This window comes from Leuresthes tenuis, unplaced genomic scaffold (assembly GCF_036924035.1).
Source record: "Leuresthes tenuis unplaced genomic scaffold, fLeuTen1.0.hap1 SCAF_8, whole genome shotgun sequence".
Lineage (NCBI taxonomy): Eukaryota > Metazoa > Chordata > Actinopteri > Atheriniformes > Atherinopsidae > Leuresthes > Leuresthes tenuis.
In genome coordinates, this window is record NW_027325362.1 from 1,789,388 (window position 1) to 1,804,172 (window position 14,785).

At 43.5% G+C, this 14,785-nt stretch overlaps 1 protein-coding gene across 1 annotated transcript; it reads right to left on the bottom strand.

Moving 5' to 3' along the window:
• Positions 1-581: 581 nt before the first annotated feature.
• znf365 (zinc finger protein 365) lies at positions 582-14,785 on the bottom strand. Its single transcript, XM_072390501.1, has 6 exons — positions 14,691-14,785; positions 12,258-12,904; positions 11,876-12,185; positions 11,635-11,806; positions 7,412-7,458; positions 582-5,621 (listed from the first exon to the last, which is right to left on the bottom strand). Exons 2-6 carry the CDS (start codon positions 12,892-12,894, stop codon positions 5,402-5,404), a joined length of 1,386 nt encoding a protein of 461 aa, XP_072246602.1. The 5' UTR covers positions 12,895-12,904; positions 14,691-14,785; the 3' UTR covers positions 582-5,401.

The following is a 14,785-nucleotide window of genomic DNA, read 5'->3' on the forward strand; positions in this document are numbered from 1 at the left end:
CCACTGGGCTCTTATATCCTCTGAGGCTGCTGCTGGATGGAAGATGCATGCTCCTCAGTGCAGCTGACAGCAGAACATTTCCACCAGAAGCTGGCTTCATCCGTCCAGCAGGGTGGATGTGAGTGGGCGGGGCTTAGCGGAGGAGGCGGAGTCAACTTAAGGAGTGACGTACTTTAGAGATGAAAATCAGAACGGCTCGTTAAATGAGGCACTTTCACACAAAGGGGAACTAAATAAGTTTTACATTTGCTGGTGACACCCTCATATATGCTCCCAAGAACAGAAAGGGTTTTTTTCATCAAATTTCACCTTATAGGGATTGTTTTTAAAGCAGTTACTGACACCTAGTGGTCAAGTTGGAGATAACAGTCTTCTCAACCGCCGTGAAGCCACTTTTTAGCAACTAACTAAATCGATATCTTTAAGAATCCCAGAGAGTAAAATGAATGAATTTTCTGATCATAAAGTTAAACATTCTGTTTGGATCAGCTGGACTTTAGTTTTATGTTTTATACATAGTTGGAATCATCTTTTCAGAGGAAGGGGAGGCATTAATAAGAAAAAGCCAGGGAGACGGTGGGTTTGATGTCACGGTAGTTCTTTAATCTTTGACGGGCATCACACACACCGACAGCTTTGAACATAAAGAGCTCCAGTTCTTCACAGTATTGCATTTCACACAGTGTTTCACAGACAACAGAGTTCTTGAGTGAAGGCACAAAACTAGAGATTACTTCTGCAACCGAACTCCCTGCAGACAGACGCCATGAACTCAAGCATACCGACTAACACCGTTACACAACAAGAGAAGCGACTTCTCCACAGACTCCGAACAGGAAGGTAGTCGTGTGATAAACCAGTTTCCCACGCGTTCGGTTTTATCTTCTTTTTTAACATTTCGCTAAATAAAAACATTTAAAAACTCACTTCCCCGACTTCTTCTCAAACCTGTGCACGAAGCCAGCTGATTGTCAGCCACATGCTCGTCCAACAGCTCCGAGCGGATTAGTGCAACGCTCCGTCAGACACGTTTAAAATAGACCTCGCTCTGCTACAAAAGTACACTTACAAGATAACAGGATTTATAAATACTTTGCTTTCTTGCTACATATGAAGCATGCTGTCACGGTAACACAATAGCTACATATGTAGTAGTAATAGTTGTAACGTAGTGGTAATAGCAGCCTGCTTCATGCTCGTTCAAGCAGGTCGGACGCTGCGCTTTAAGGAGCGTTGCTGCCGTCTGTGTAAGAACCCCGACTGAGATTTAAGAGACTTTAAACGGCTTCATCAGACTGAAACTTCAGCCAAACATCAGGGCTCACGTTTCTGCAACAGGATGGACGATCATCCAGCTTAAACCGAGAAAAAAAGGAAGAATAACCAACATTATATGTGAGTTAAACCTGGTTTAAGCTCGTCGTTTAGTATCTGAAACCTTTACAGAGATGCTCCTGTCGCTTCCATGTTCATGGCTCAGGTGTGGCACCTCGGATGGGAATCGAGTACCGGCTCCCGGTAGTTCGATTCCGTGGAATCGTTGATCCGCCTGCCTAACGACCCTGTTTAGCTTCTGCTAACGTCATGTGCACGCTTCATACCTGTAGCTACCCCTTTCATAAAAAGGTGAAATAACAGGCGAAAATAGATAAAATGTTGGTGCATACTTGAAATTAAAGTGTTTCTGCAACCAAAGCCATTTGTACTACATACAGCCGGATGAGAATTGATAAGAGAATCGATACGGGACCGGATCGATAATCGATATTGATAATGGAACCGGAATTGGTTGATCCGCCTGCCTAACGACCCCGTTTAGCTTCTGCTAACGTCATGTGCACGCTTCATATTTAGGCTCAGAGTGTTTCCAACATGGCAGCGAAGCGCACCAAGGGAAGCACTCCTGGCTGCATTCAAACCTTGAGATGATGTTGGCGACATACTGTGTGAATAACTTCCATCTGATATTAACATTTATTTGACTGCAAGAGTGAGGCAGGCTCCCACATACCTGTAGCCACCTCTTTCATAAAAAGGTAAAATAACAGACGAAAATAGATAAAATGTTGGTGCATACTTGAAATTAAAGTGTTTCTGCAACCAAAGCCATTTGTACTACATACAGCCGGATGAGAATTGATAAGAGAATTGATAAGAGAATTGATAAGGAACCGAATTGATATCGATAATGGAACCGGAATTGGTAAATTCTTTCCAGTTCCCTTCCCGAGGTGTAACTGGTTTGTGATGTTAAATCAGTAAAATCAGTCAGATCTCTCGGTTATTTCTCCTTTTCCCACCTTCTGTTCTCTGCCAGGCTTTACCTCCAGTTCGTTTTGTTTCCCGTTCAGCCTTAGTTAACCACAGTATCTCTCCTGGTTGGTGTTTCGCTTGTTTTTTGGATGGAAGTCCACCTGTTCAGCCTGCCTGTTCGCTGCTGCGTTTCACTCTTGTTCTCAGTCTTTCGTTTGAATCATCGGTGATCCATCTCCTTCATTTTTGAGTGACCCGTCCCTGCATTTGCAGCAGTAAGTTCCTGCATTTCAGTCGCACACTTGTGACCTTTCTGGGTTCTTACACCTGCCTGAGGAACTGGGCAACTTACAGTCACCAATTTATCTTTGAATCGTGCATCATGTGTCATTAACACACCGAAATCCATCAAGGAATGGCTCAAAGAAGGAAGGGAAGGGTACTCAAAGTCATCTGAAACTGTTTCAGCATGACCACCTGCTGATACTTCCGTGGGTGCTTAGATTAAACGCCTTAAACCAGAAAAACTCCACACATCACAGCTTTTATTATTGGTTAAAGTAAGTTAACGAGCTCCAAACTAAGGACGAAACATCTTTGTGGGGTTTTTAACGGACAGCAGCAGGTCCCTCATCATCAGTGCTTCCTTTAGAGGTCCGATCACAGCAGTGGAGCGTAAACCTGCCGAAATACAAGCTAACCCTCATCGGTTTAGACTGAAGAAACCATTAAATAAACCGTCTTCAGACCACAAACTAATCCTAACATGTCAGACTGACTTGGTTTGTTGAAACTAAATCTAAATCTTTGTCTGTAAACCTTTCAGACTCTTTAGGACTTCTAAGAGCGACCCTGTTAAATATAAAACAGCTGTGTGAGGAGCACGGTCCTGCCCAACTACGACTTCCACATGACGACGTGTAACAACTTTGCATATAAAATATCTATTAAACACAACCTAAACCAACGACAGCAAAGATACATGTTACACCAAATACTGCCCGTTACATTTACATTCTTATCAGAGGAAAAGTGTAAACAGATCGCACACAACGACGCAAAGAGAGGAAGGATTCTATCAAACAAGCCGCCGTGAGGCGCTCACGGCACTGTAAGTCACTTTGGATGAACGCGCCGTCATTCCTCTGCGGTCGGAGACCCGTTTCTGTGTGAATGAGCGCGAGTTCGGGCCGGCGTCTCGCTTTAACTCGGAGTACATTCGTTGTGTGCGTGGCGTCCTCCAGACTTGGGCCAAACCGCGGCTGCTTTTAAACGAAATGTAAAAATCGGACCTGCGGCTTCTGAAGGCCGGCGGCAAACGCATCGACCGATCCCTCGAACAAGAGGGTGGAAACTGCGTTTGTCAGGGACTATTTCAAGCAGCGGATTAATCCCCGGTCGTCACACAAGTGAGTATTTAGGGCAGCAGGACGGCCCAAATAATTAAACAGCATCTTTTCGTCCTTTTTCTGACTGAACTAAAGTGGAATTAGCAGATATATGTTGGGAGTAAATCTGTGCTTACATCTCAGGAGGAAACTGCTTTGCTGGCAGGTGGTTGAGGGAAACCAGACGACCAGAAACAGAACCGAAGCCAAAATATCTCGGATATAATGATCCGGGAGACGTGATGTCGAGGTCCTGCCTTCTTCTTGATGCTAACCGGGGACTCACACCAACCCGCCGCTTCTACTTCTTCTGCCGCCGGAAGCGGCCAAAGGGGCGGGGCTTATATGTATAGCAACTAGCAGATATAATAATCCATCCATACATCGGTTCCCTCTTTCACCATGAATCGTACTCTGGGCCTTCTTTGTGTTTCTTTGTGTTTGCACTCTGATGTTTTCCGCTTTTTTCCACCTTCTGAATCCAGATCGGCCCTAATTGGCTGTCGTCGCGTCGCCTCAATGCTCATTTGCATAAAGTTGAGCCCCTCTTGAAGCTCACGACGCCAGCTTACATTGAAAATGAATGGCAGCTGGCCGCTCACGCCGCTTTTGGTGTGAGCCCCCGGTAAAAGCACCATCAGTCCAAGCAGAAAAGGGATCGATGGACAGCGTTTCCCACCAGGAGGTTTTAACCTGAATCACCTTTAATATGAGAGCATTCTGGGTAAGAAGGGAATAGATCAGGGCTGAAATGCGACCATTCGGATGCATTTCAGTCCTGTTCAACAGACTCAGGATGGAAGAAGCTCTGCTTAATTTGGGCTGGAAAAGAGGCGGGACCTCAACATGTCTCCATGCTGAGACTGTGGAAGGAAGCTCTGACATCAACAATCTGTGAGGGACGCATTTCTTCTCCTTCACGTATGTTTGAAGCCAGGAACTACATGCAGAATGCATTGGACCCCGGTCTGGTGTCATCGAGCTCTTCTCTGTGCTTTACAAACCGAATAGGAGCCTGAACGCAACGCTGCTTCGTCCCTGACTGCAGGGAGCAAACTCTGCATTTCAGCCGATTTGATCAAATAAAACAGTTAAACTCAGTCTCCAGCTGAGTTTTTAATGGGACTAAATGTTCTTTGAGCTGCCGATTAAATATTTCTCCGTCTCAACCTCCTCCCGAGGCTTAGAAAACCTAACTGGATCCTTTCAAAGCTCCAGCAGGATTCCCCGTAAAGTAAACTGTTTGAAAGCACCGACGGAGCTGCAATAACAGCACAGATCCAAAGGTTCTGGGGAGCCGGGCCGGAGTGTGAATGCTGGACTCAAACCTTTAGTGAATGCACACTTCTTGGATGTAAGACGACCTACAGAATGGACGAAAGACGAGATCTACGGGAACTTAAGCTTGTGCAGCGATTTTTGTTATTGCTTTCTGCTCTTAAACCCTGTTAATAGTGACTGAAATGAGTTATTGTTCAGGGATCAGGGATAAGTCGCTCCCGATTGAGCGGCTGCTTTCTTTACTTAAACGTCACTGAATGTGAAAAACCTGTTGATGTACTGACTGGAAGCAAACCTCGGACAGCTCGGTTCACTCCGACTCGCACTGAGCAGAGCGTATTGCTTTGAATTGTCTTCATGAGCTGATGTTACCTGTTTGGATCCCTGATGTGACCGAGTGTGCACGACTTTCCACAGGTTAACACGCCGGATTAAACCACCAAGCGGACACCTCCTCTCTCTGCTGTTTCTCTACAGTTTCAGGCCTCGTACCCGGCGGACCGGCGGCGCTGGTGGTTCCAGATATCGTCTCTGTGTTCGGGGCGACAGAACAGCCTGGACGACTGGGCCAGGCGCTCCCGGTGCTCCCTCTCGCGGTCGCGGTCCGGTCTGGAGAACAGAGGACGGGCGCTGAACTGGGAGGACGTCTGCGTTCTGCTGTCAGGGAGCCCGGAAGAGAACAGCTGGCCTCCCGCTGACCTGGAAACGTCACAAACAGGAGAAGAAGAAGAAGAAGGTCGTCAGTGTGAGGCGACCGACGACCACCACACAGACGGCCGAAGCTGCAGCTCACATCACGAATGAAAGCGCCAGAACGCCGCCGCCATCTACAGGAAAGACCGCCGAGGCCTGCTGTCGGATGGTGTTTAGAAGTCCGCAGTTTCGCTGTGTTTCTACTTTAAATTCTAACATCAGAACTTCTGAAATCTCCAGCGGAGTTCGAATATTAAGAAAGAAATATCTGAATCTGAGGACCAGCAAACTGTAGCCGTTTCCTTTCTGAAACATCCCTCTCACACATCTGTCTGCTGTCAGTTATCCTCCATCCGGGGGGAGGAGCTCCATCATCCGGGGGGAGGAGCTCCACCATCCAGGGGGAGGAGCTCCATCATCCGGGGGGAGGAGCTCCACCATCCAGGGGGAGGAGCTCCATCATCCGGGGGGAGGAGCTCCACCATCCAGGGGGAGGAGCTCCATCATCCGGGGGGAGGAGCTCCACCATCCAGGGGGGGGAGCTCCACAATCCAGAGGGAGGAGCTCCGCTATCCAGGGGGAGGAGCTCCATCATCCAGGGGGAGGAGCTCCACCATCCAGGGGGAGGAGCTCCATCATCCTGGGGGAGGGGCTCCATCATCCGGAGGGAGGAGCTCCACCATCCAGGGGGAGGAGCTCCACCATCCAGGGGGAGGGGCTCCATCATCCGGAGGGAGGAGCTCCACCATCCAGGGGGAGGAGCTCCACAATCCAGAGGGAGGAGCTCCACAATCCAGAGGGAGGAGCTCCACCATCCAGGGGGAGGAGCTCCATCATCCAGGGGGAGGAGCTCCATCATCCAGGGGGAGGAGCTCCACCATCCAGGGGGAGGGGCTCCATCATCCGGAGGGAGGAGCTCCACCATCCAGGGGGAGGAGCTCCATCATCCGGGGGGAGGAGCTCCATCATCCGGGGGAGGAGCTCCATAATCCAGAGGGAGGAGCTCCATCATCCGGAGGGAGGAGCTCCACCATCCAGGGGGAGGAGCTCCACAATCCAGAGGGAGCTCGAGGTAGAGCCGCTGCTCGTCAGCTGAGGTGGTTCCTCTGGTTCGGATGCCTCCTGGGAGGAGGCCCCGGGTCAGAACCAGAATGCATCCCTTTGTATGTTCCGTCTGGCCCGGGAACATCTCAGGATCACCCAGGAGGAGCTGGAGAGAGTCTCTGGGGAGAAGGATGTCTGGGTTTAACTGCTGAACCTGCTGCCTCCAGGATCCGATCTTGGACAAGTGGACGATGGATGCTTGTAGCTGAGCTTCACATCTAAAACACTGAAGAACTGGCACAAAGAGCAGCGATGTTGCCTGACCAGCAGGTGAGGAGGTTCTCCCTCCTGCAAACATCTCTGAGGAGCTGCCAGAGGAGCACCAACTCATTATCAGATAATAAAACTGTTATTTAATGTGATGTTAAACATTATTTAGTTCAACCCCTGAAGATCGAGCTCAACTGAACAGAAAAACATCTGTTGCTCCCTTCCTGGGCGAGAGCTGTAATCCCTCTGTGGTGACAAGTGGACAAAGTGTCACATCAATTAAACATGACGACAACCTGAGATACCAGAGTCCTCCTGAATGATTCAGCAGCCGCTCTGTCTTTGATTCAGAGCAACAGAAGGTTCGTCTGAGGAGCAATGAGCTTTATTACATTAACGAGGTCATTTAAAATCACCTTTAGGGTGAAAATCTGCTAAATTCTAAACATTTATCATCTGTAAAAGACAAAGACGTTACTCACCTGCTTTTCGTCATTCTTCGATGGCCATTATCGGTTTGCTGCTGGTGCTGATGAGGACACAGACGAAGGAAAAGGTTTATATTGAGGGAACAGGAATGTTCATTATTTACAGCAGTAAATGCACAAAACAACCAGAAAGAGAAAGAAAATCACCTCCAAAGGGCCAAAATCTATAATATAATGATGAAAATAGGATAAAGAAATGCAAAATAACAACAAAGAGACACAAAACAAACACAAAGAGACAAAATAAGCTGTGAAATTACAGAAAACTACGTTAGAGATACTAAATAACCACCAAAGGCCCAAAATCTACAACATAATGATGAAAATAGGATAAAGAAATTCAAAATAACAACAAAGAGACATAAAACAAACACAAAGAGACAAAATTATTATTAAAAAAGGGATAAAAAAGCTGTGAAATGACAGAAAACTACGTTAGAGATGCTAAATAACCACCAAAGGGCCAAAATCTACAGTATAATGATGAAAATAGGATAAAGAGATGCAAAATAACAACAAAGAGACAAAATTATCATAAAAAAAAGGATAAAAAAGCTGTGAAATGACAGAAAATTACATTAGAAATGCTAAATAACCACCAAAGGGCCAAAATCTATAATATAATGATGAAAATAGGATAAAGAAATGCAAAAAAACAACAAAGAGATACAAAACAAACACAAAGAGACATAAAACAAACACAAAGAGACAAAATTATAATTAAAAAAGTTATAAAACTGCTGTGAAATTACAGAAAATTACGTTAGAGATGCTAAAAAACCACCAAAGGGCCAAAATCTACGATATAATGATGAAAATAGGATAAAGAAATGCATAATAACAACAAAGAGACATAAAACAAATACAAAGAGACAAAATTATAATAAAAAAGGGATAAAAAAGCTGTAAAATGACAGAAAACTACGTTAGAGATGCTAAATAACCACCAAATGGCCAAAATCTACGATATAATGATGAAAATAGAATAAAGAAATGCAAAATAACAACAAAGAGACAAATTTATAATAAAAAAAGGATAAAAAAGCTGTGAAATGACAGAAAACTACGTTAGAGATGCTAAAAAAACTACCAAAGGGCCAAAATCTACAATATAATGATGAAAATAGGATAAAGAAATGCAAAATAACAACAAAGGGGCATAAAACAAACACAAAGAGACAAAATTATAATATAAAAAGAATAAAAATGCTGTGAAATTACAGAAAACTACGTTAGAGATGCTAAAAAAACCACCAAAGGGCCAAAATCTACAATATAATGATTAAAATAGAATAAAGAAATGCAAAATAACAACAAAGAGACAAATTTATAATAAAAAAAGGATAAAAATGCTATGAAATTACAGAAAACTATGTTAGAGGTGCTAAATAACCACCAAAGGGCCAAAATCTACAATATAATGATGAAAATAGGATAAAGAAATGCAAAATAACAACAAAGGGACAAAATTATAATAAGAAAAGGGATAAAAATGCTGTGAAAACTACGTTGGAGGTGCTAAATAACCACCAAAGGGCCAAAATCTACAATATAATGATGAAAATAAGATAAAGAAATGCAAAATAACAACAAAGAGACACATTTATAATAAAAAAAAGGATAAAAAAGCTGTGAAATGCTGTGAAAACTACGTCAGAGATGCTAAATAACCTCCAAAGGGCCAAAATCTACAATATAATGATGAAAATAGAATAAAGAAATGCAAAATAACAACAAAGGGACAAAATTATAATAAAAAAAGGGATAAAAATGCTGTGAAAACTATGTTAGAGGTGCTTAATAACCACCAAAGGGCCAAAATCTACAATATAATGATGAAAATAGGATAAAGAAATGCAAAATAACAACAAAGAGACACATTTATAATAAAAAAAGGATAAAAAAAGCTGTGAAATGACAGAAAACTACGTTAGAGATGCTAAATAACCACCAAAGGGCCAAAATCTACAATATAATGATGAAAATAGAATAAAGAAATGCAAAATAACAACAAAGGGACAAAATTATAATAAAAAAAGGATAAAAAAGCTGTGAAATGACAGAAAACTACGTTAGAGATGCTAAATAACCACCAAAGGGCCAAAATCTACGATATAATGATGAAAATAGAATAAAGAAATGCAAAATAACAACAAAGAGACATAAAACTAACACAAAGAGACAAAATTATCATAATAAAAAGGGATAAAAAAGCTGTAAAATGACAGAAAACTACGTCAGAGATGCTAAATAACCACCAAAGGGCCAAAATCTACGATATAATGATGAAAATAGAATAAAGAAATGCAAAATAACAACAAAGAGACATAAAACAAACACAAAGAGACAAAATTATCATAATAAAAAGGGATAAAAAAGCTGTAAAATGACAGAAAACTACGTTAGAGATGCTAAATAACCACCAAATGGCCAAAATCTACGATATAATGATGAAAATAGAATAAAGAAATGCAAAATAACAACAAAGAGACATAAAACAAACATAAAGAGACAAAATTATCATAATAAAAAGGGATAAAAAAGCTGTGAAATGACAGAAAACTACGTCAGAGATGCTAAATAACCACCAAAGGGCCAAAATCTACGATATAATGATGAAAATAGGATAAAGAAATGCAAAATAACAAGAAAGAGACAAAACTATAATAAAAAAGTGATAAAAAAGCTGTGAAATGACAGAAAACTACGTCAGAGATGCTAAATAACCACCAAAGGGCCAAAATCTACGATATAATGATGAAAATAGGATAAAGAAATGCAAAATAACAACAAAGAGAAAAAATTATAATAAAAAAAAGGATTAAAAAAAGCTGTGAAATGACAGAAAATTACGTCAGAGATGCTAAATAACCACCAAAGGGCCAAAATCTACGATATATTGATGAAAATAGGATAAAGAAACACAAAATAACAACAAAGAGAAAAAATTATAATAAAAAAAAGGATTAAAAAAAGGTGTGAAATGACAGAAAACTACGTCAGAGATGCTAAATAACCACCAAAGGGCCAAAATCTACGATATAATGATGAAAATAGGATAAAGAAATGCAAAATAACAACAAAGAGACAAAACTATAATAAAAAAGTGATAAAAAAAGCTGTGAAATGACAGAAAACTACGTCAGAGATGCTAAATAACCACCAAAGGGCCAAAATCTACGATATAATGATGAAAATAGGATAAAGAAATGCAAAATAACAAGAAAAAGACACATTTATAATAAAAAAAGGATAAAAAAGCTGTGAAATGACAGAAAACTACGTTAGAGATGCTAAATAACCACCAAAGGGCCAAAATCTACGATATAATGATGAAAATAGGATAAAGAAATGCAAAATAACAAGAAAAAGACACATTTATAATAAAAAAAAGGATAAAAAAGCTGTGAAATGACAGAAAACTACGTTAGAGATGCTAAATAACCACCAAAGGGCCAAAATCTACGATATAATGATGAAAATAGGATAAAGAAATGCAAAATAACAAGAAAAAGACACATTTATAATAAAAAAAAGGATAAAAAAGCTGTGAAATGACAGAAAACTATGTTAGAGATGCTAAAAAAACCACCAAAGGGCCAAAATCTATAATATAATGATGAAAATAAGATGAAGACATGCATAATAACAACAAAGAGACATAAAACAAACACAAAGAGACAAAATTATAATAATAAAGGGATAAAAAAGCTGTAAAATGACAGAAAACTACGTTAGAGATGCTAAATAACCACCAAATGGCCAAAATCTACGATATAATGATGAAAATAGAATAAAGAAATGCAAAATAACAAGAAAGAGACAAAATTATTATACAAAAAGGGATAAAAATGCTGTGAAAACTACGTTAGAGATGCTAAATAACCACCAAAGGGCCAAAATCTACAATATAATGATGAAAATAGAATAAAGACATGCAAAATAACAAGAAAGAGACAAAACTATAATAAAAAAGTGATAAAAAAGCTGTGAAATGACAGAAAACTACGTCAGAGATGCTAAATAACCACCAAAGGGCCAAAATGTACAATATAATGATGAAAATAGAATAAAGAAATGCAATATAACAACAAAGAGACACATTTATAATAAAAAAAAGGATAAAAAAGCTGTGAAATGACAGAAAACTACGTCAGAGATGCTAAATAACCTCCAAAGGGCTCATTGTGCGACCCGGCGCCGGCGTGCTGCCGTACCTTGTAGTGGCTGCACTGCGGCGGGCTGCTGTTGACCTGGTAATACTCCACCAGCCTCTCAGCCAGAGCGATGCGCCTCAGCAGGTTCTCGATGAAGTGCTGAATCCGAACTTTGCCGCTGGTCTCCTGCCGAGCCGCCGCCTCCAGGAACTTCTGGATGGTTATGACCTCCCTGAACAGGAAAAGCGCCTGAAGTCACAGCTCCAACAACCAGGGCGAGAGCAGCGGCGGGTGTTCTCACCTCTCTCGTCGCTCCAGCTCATTTTCCGAGGCGTTGATCTGCTCCCTCAGCGTGGCGATCACCATGACGGCCACGTCCACCTGCCGACTCAGCGACCGCTCTCTGTCGGCCACTTCCTGCCTCTCCTGGGCCAGATGCTGCGAATGAGCGCGCTCGCACAGCAGCTCCGTGTCGGTCTGGGCCAGCTCCGTGCTCACCTTGGCCAGCCGCCGCTGCATGGTGCTGTCCGCCGCCCGCAGGATGCTGGCCAGACGCCGCCGCACGGCGGCCGAGGCCGCCGCCGTCTCCACGCCGGAGTAGGAACCCTGTTCTGGTGACAGTAAAGGAAGGAGTTACCGCAGACATAACGGCGTCACACAAACTTCTGCACGAGGAAACGCACCAACGAGGTCCAGAAGCGGGTCCTGGACCGGCGGGGCGCCGGCGGCGGCCGCAGGAAGGAACGGGAGGTGGTGGTGCTGGTTGGCGTGGCGGCGGTGGCCTGGGTCTGACTTCTTGGTGGACATTTTATCTTCCTCCTCATTTTTACCAACATGTGTTTCTTCACAATCATCCTCATCCTCCTCTTCCTCGTCATCTTCTTCTTCTTCTGTCTCTTCTTCATCCTCCTCCGCCTGCGTCCCCACGCCGACGCTCTGGGTGCGCCGCCGCACAGAGCCGTAAGAGTGGAGGTACCCGCTGTCTCTGCTGTCGCTCAGCGAGCGGACGTGAGGCGGCCTCGCCGCGCTCTGCTGCCCCCTGCGGGTCGGGAGGCTCATGTCGTGCCAGGGGATGGACGCCATCAGCTGGTCGGGGAGCTGGCCGGTGATGCTGAAGCCGCCGGAGGTCACATCTGGAGAGCGGTACGAGTGGCGGTACTCCAGGTGGCTGCGGAGCGAGGCCAGGCTGCGGAAACGCTCCTGCTCGCCACAGCGGGGGCAGCGGAAGGGGAGGTCGCAGGAGGTGACGGCGCCGCAGGCCTGGCCATTACGCTCCAGAAGGAAAGAACCAGAACCTCTGGAACACAACTTCTGCTGCATCCCTCCACGCCTGAAATTACAGGGAGACGTGATGAGGCCTGAAACTAAACCCCCCCCCCCGCTCACAGTCCTGATCCAGAGCTCTGATCCAGTCCTTATTTCTTTCCTCTTTAGTGGTCCAGATCAATAGTTCTCAAGACAACTTAGCAAAGAGGCCGTTTTAAACTGGATCTTTAGGCACTTTGTCACAAAGACACATCATTTGTTCCCATTTCTTTAGCTGCATCTATGAAAAACAGCAAAGAAAACACAGTTTGACAGACAGAAAATAGGATTTCTGCAGCAACAAGGTGATTCCCAAAGAGCTATTAGCTGAAAACTTGGCATATCTCAGCATGGTGTGCAGTGTGTCCTTAAAACATTTGAGGAAACTGGACAAGTGGAGGACAAAAGAAGAAGTGTCAGGCCTAAAAAACTATCTCCAGCAGATGAACAGGATCTGAAAGTGATGTCCTTAAGAAAGAGGAAAAAATCCAGCTGTGACCTGACAGGACCTGAGAGATGCATCTGGACCTTCAGCTGATCCATCTACTGTTGGCCCAAGCCTCATCAGAAATGGTCTCCATGGAAGGGTGGCTGTCAAGAAGCCGTTCTTAAGGAAGGGAAACAGGGAGAAAAGGCTGAGCTGTGCCAAATGACACAAGAAGTGGACTGAAAATCAGTGGCAACAGGTCTTATGGAGGGATGAATCCTCCCCAGAGCCCGGACCTCAACATTATTGAAGCAGTGTGGGATCATCTGACAGAGAACGGAACAAAAGGCAGCCCACATCCAAAGAAGAGCTTTGGGATGTCCTTCAAGAAGCCTGGAGAACTATTCCTGAAGACTCCTTAAAGAAATGACAGAAAGCTTGTCTCAGAGGGTTCAGGCTGTGTTGGAGAATAAAGGAGCTCAGACCAGAGATTCACTTTAAAGCTGCTGAGAACTGATAAAAAACTCTGTTTCTGCCTCAGATTCTGGATTTATGCTCATTTACTGTTTTCCTGGAAATAAATTAAGAAATGAGGTCTGATCAGGACATTTAAAATGTGCTGTAAATAACTAGAGTTCCCATAAAACAGTTGGTGAAGGTCCATCCAGTTGTTATATACAGTAAATATGTGCAAATTGTCATATATTACAGGGGAAATATAGCAGATAAGCAAAGATTACACATATAAGCTATATTTACATTGAATTACACTCTGTTTTGATCTATTTGGATTATATTCTGGACATCAGCACAACAAATTAATGGTGGGAAACAGCTAAATAAATAAGTAAATTCTATAGATTTACACACAGATTTAATTATGGACAGAAATATGACTTTGGTTCTATAGTTCTTCAGTTTTAAATTCCGAAAAAGTTGGTTGAAATACCAAAAATAGATTAAATAATCACACTCCTCACTGGTTAATGGTGCCATTTAAGCGCGTTTTACCGTAGATTTGCTGTAGGTATATAAAACAATGTGTTTCCGGCTAATTAGCAACGAAAAGGTGACATTTCAACACGATTAAAAGCCAAAGGGAGCAGACTGGCTGACAGCAGGTGACCAGAACAGGCAAACGACAGCTTCATCCTGCGAGGATAAACAAAACCTCCCCCAGAGCCTTCAGATCTCCCCTCAGACTGCGTTTAATTCAGCGTTTAAACAACCGCGTAACAGGTCAAATCCCCCCTCACAGCACGTTAGCCGACGGTACCGTTAGCGATACCTGCTCTACCTGACAGCCGTTAGCCGCCGTTAGCCGCCAGCTAACAGCCCGAATCCCTCCGGAGGAAGAAAAGCGGCTCTAACGCGTTGTTCTCACCGAGTGAAGCTCACTTTAAACCGGCCTCCAGAACGACCGTTACAGCGCTAAGGTGTCAGGTCGGAGACTCACAGCAGCCAGCATGATGTCATCCA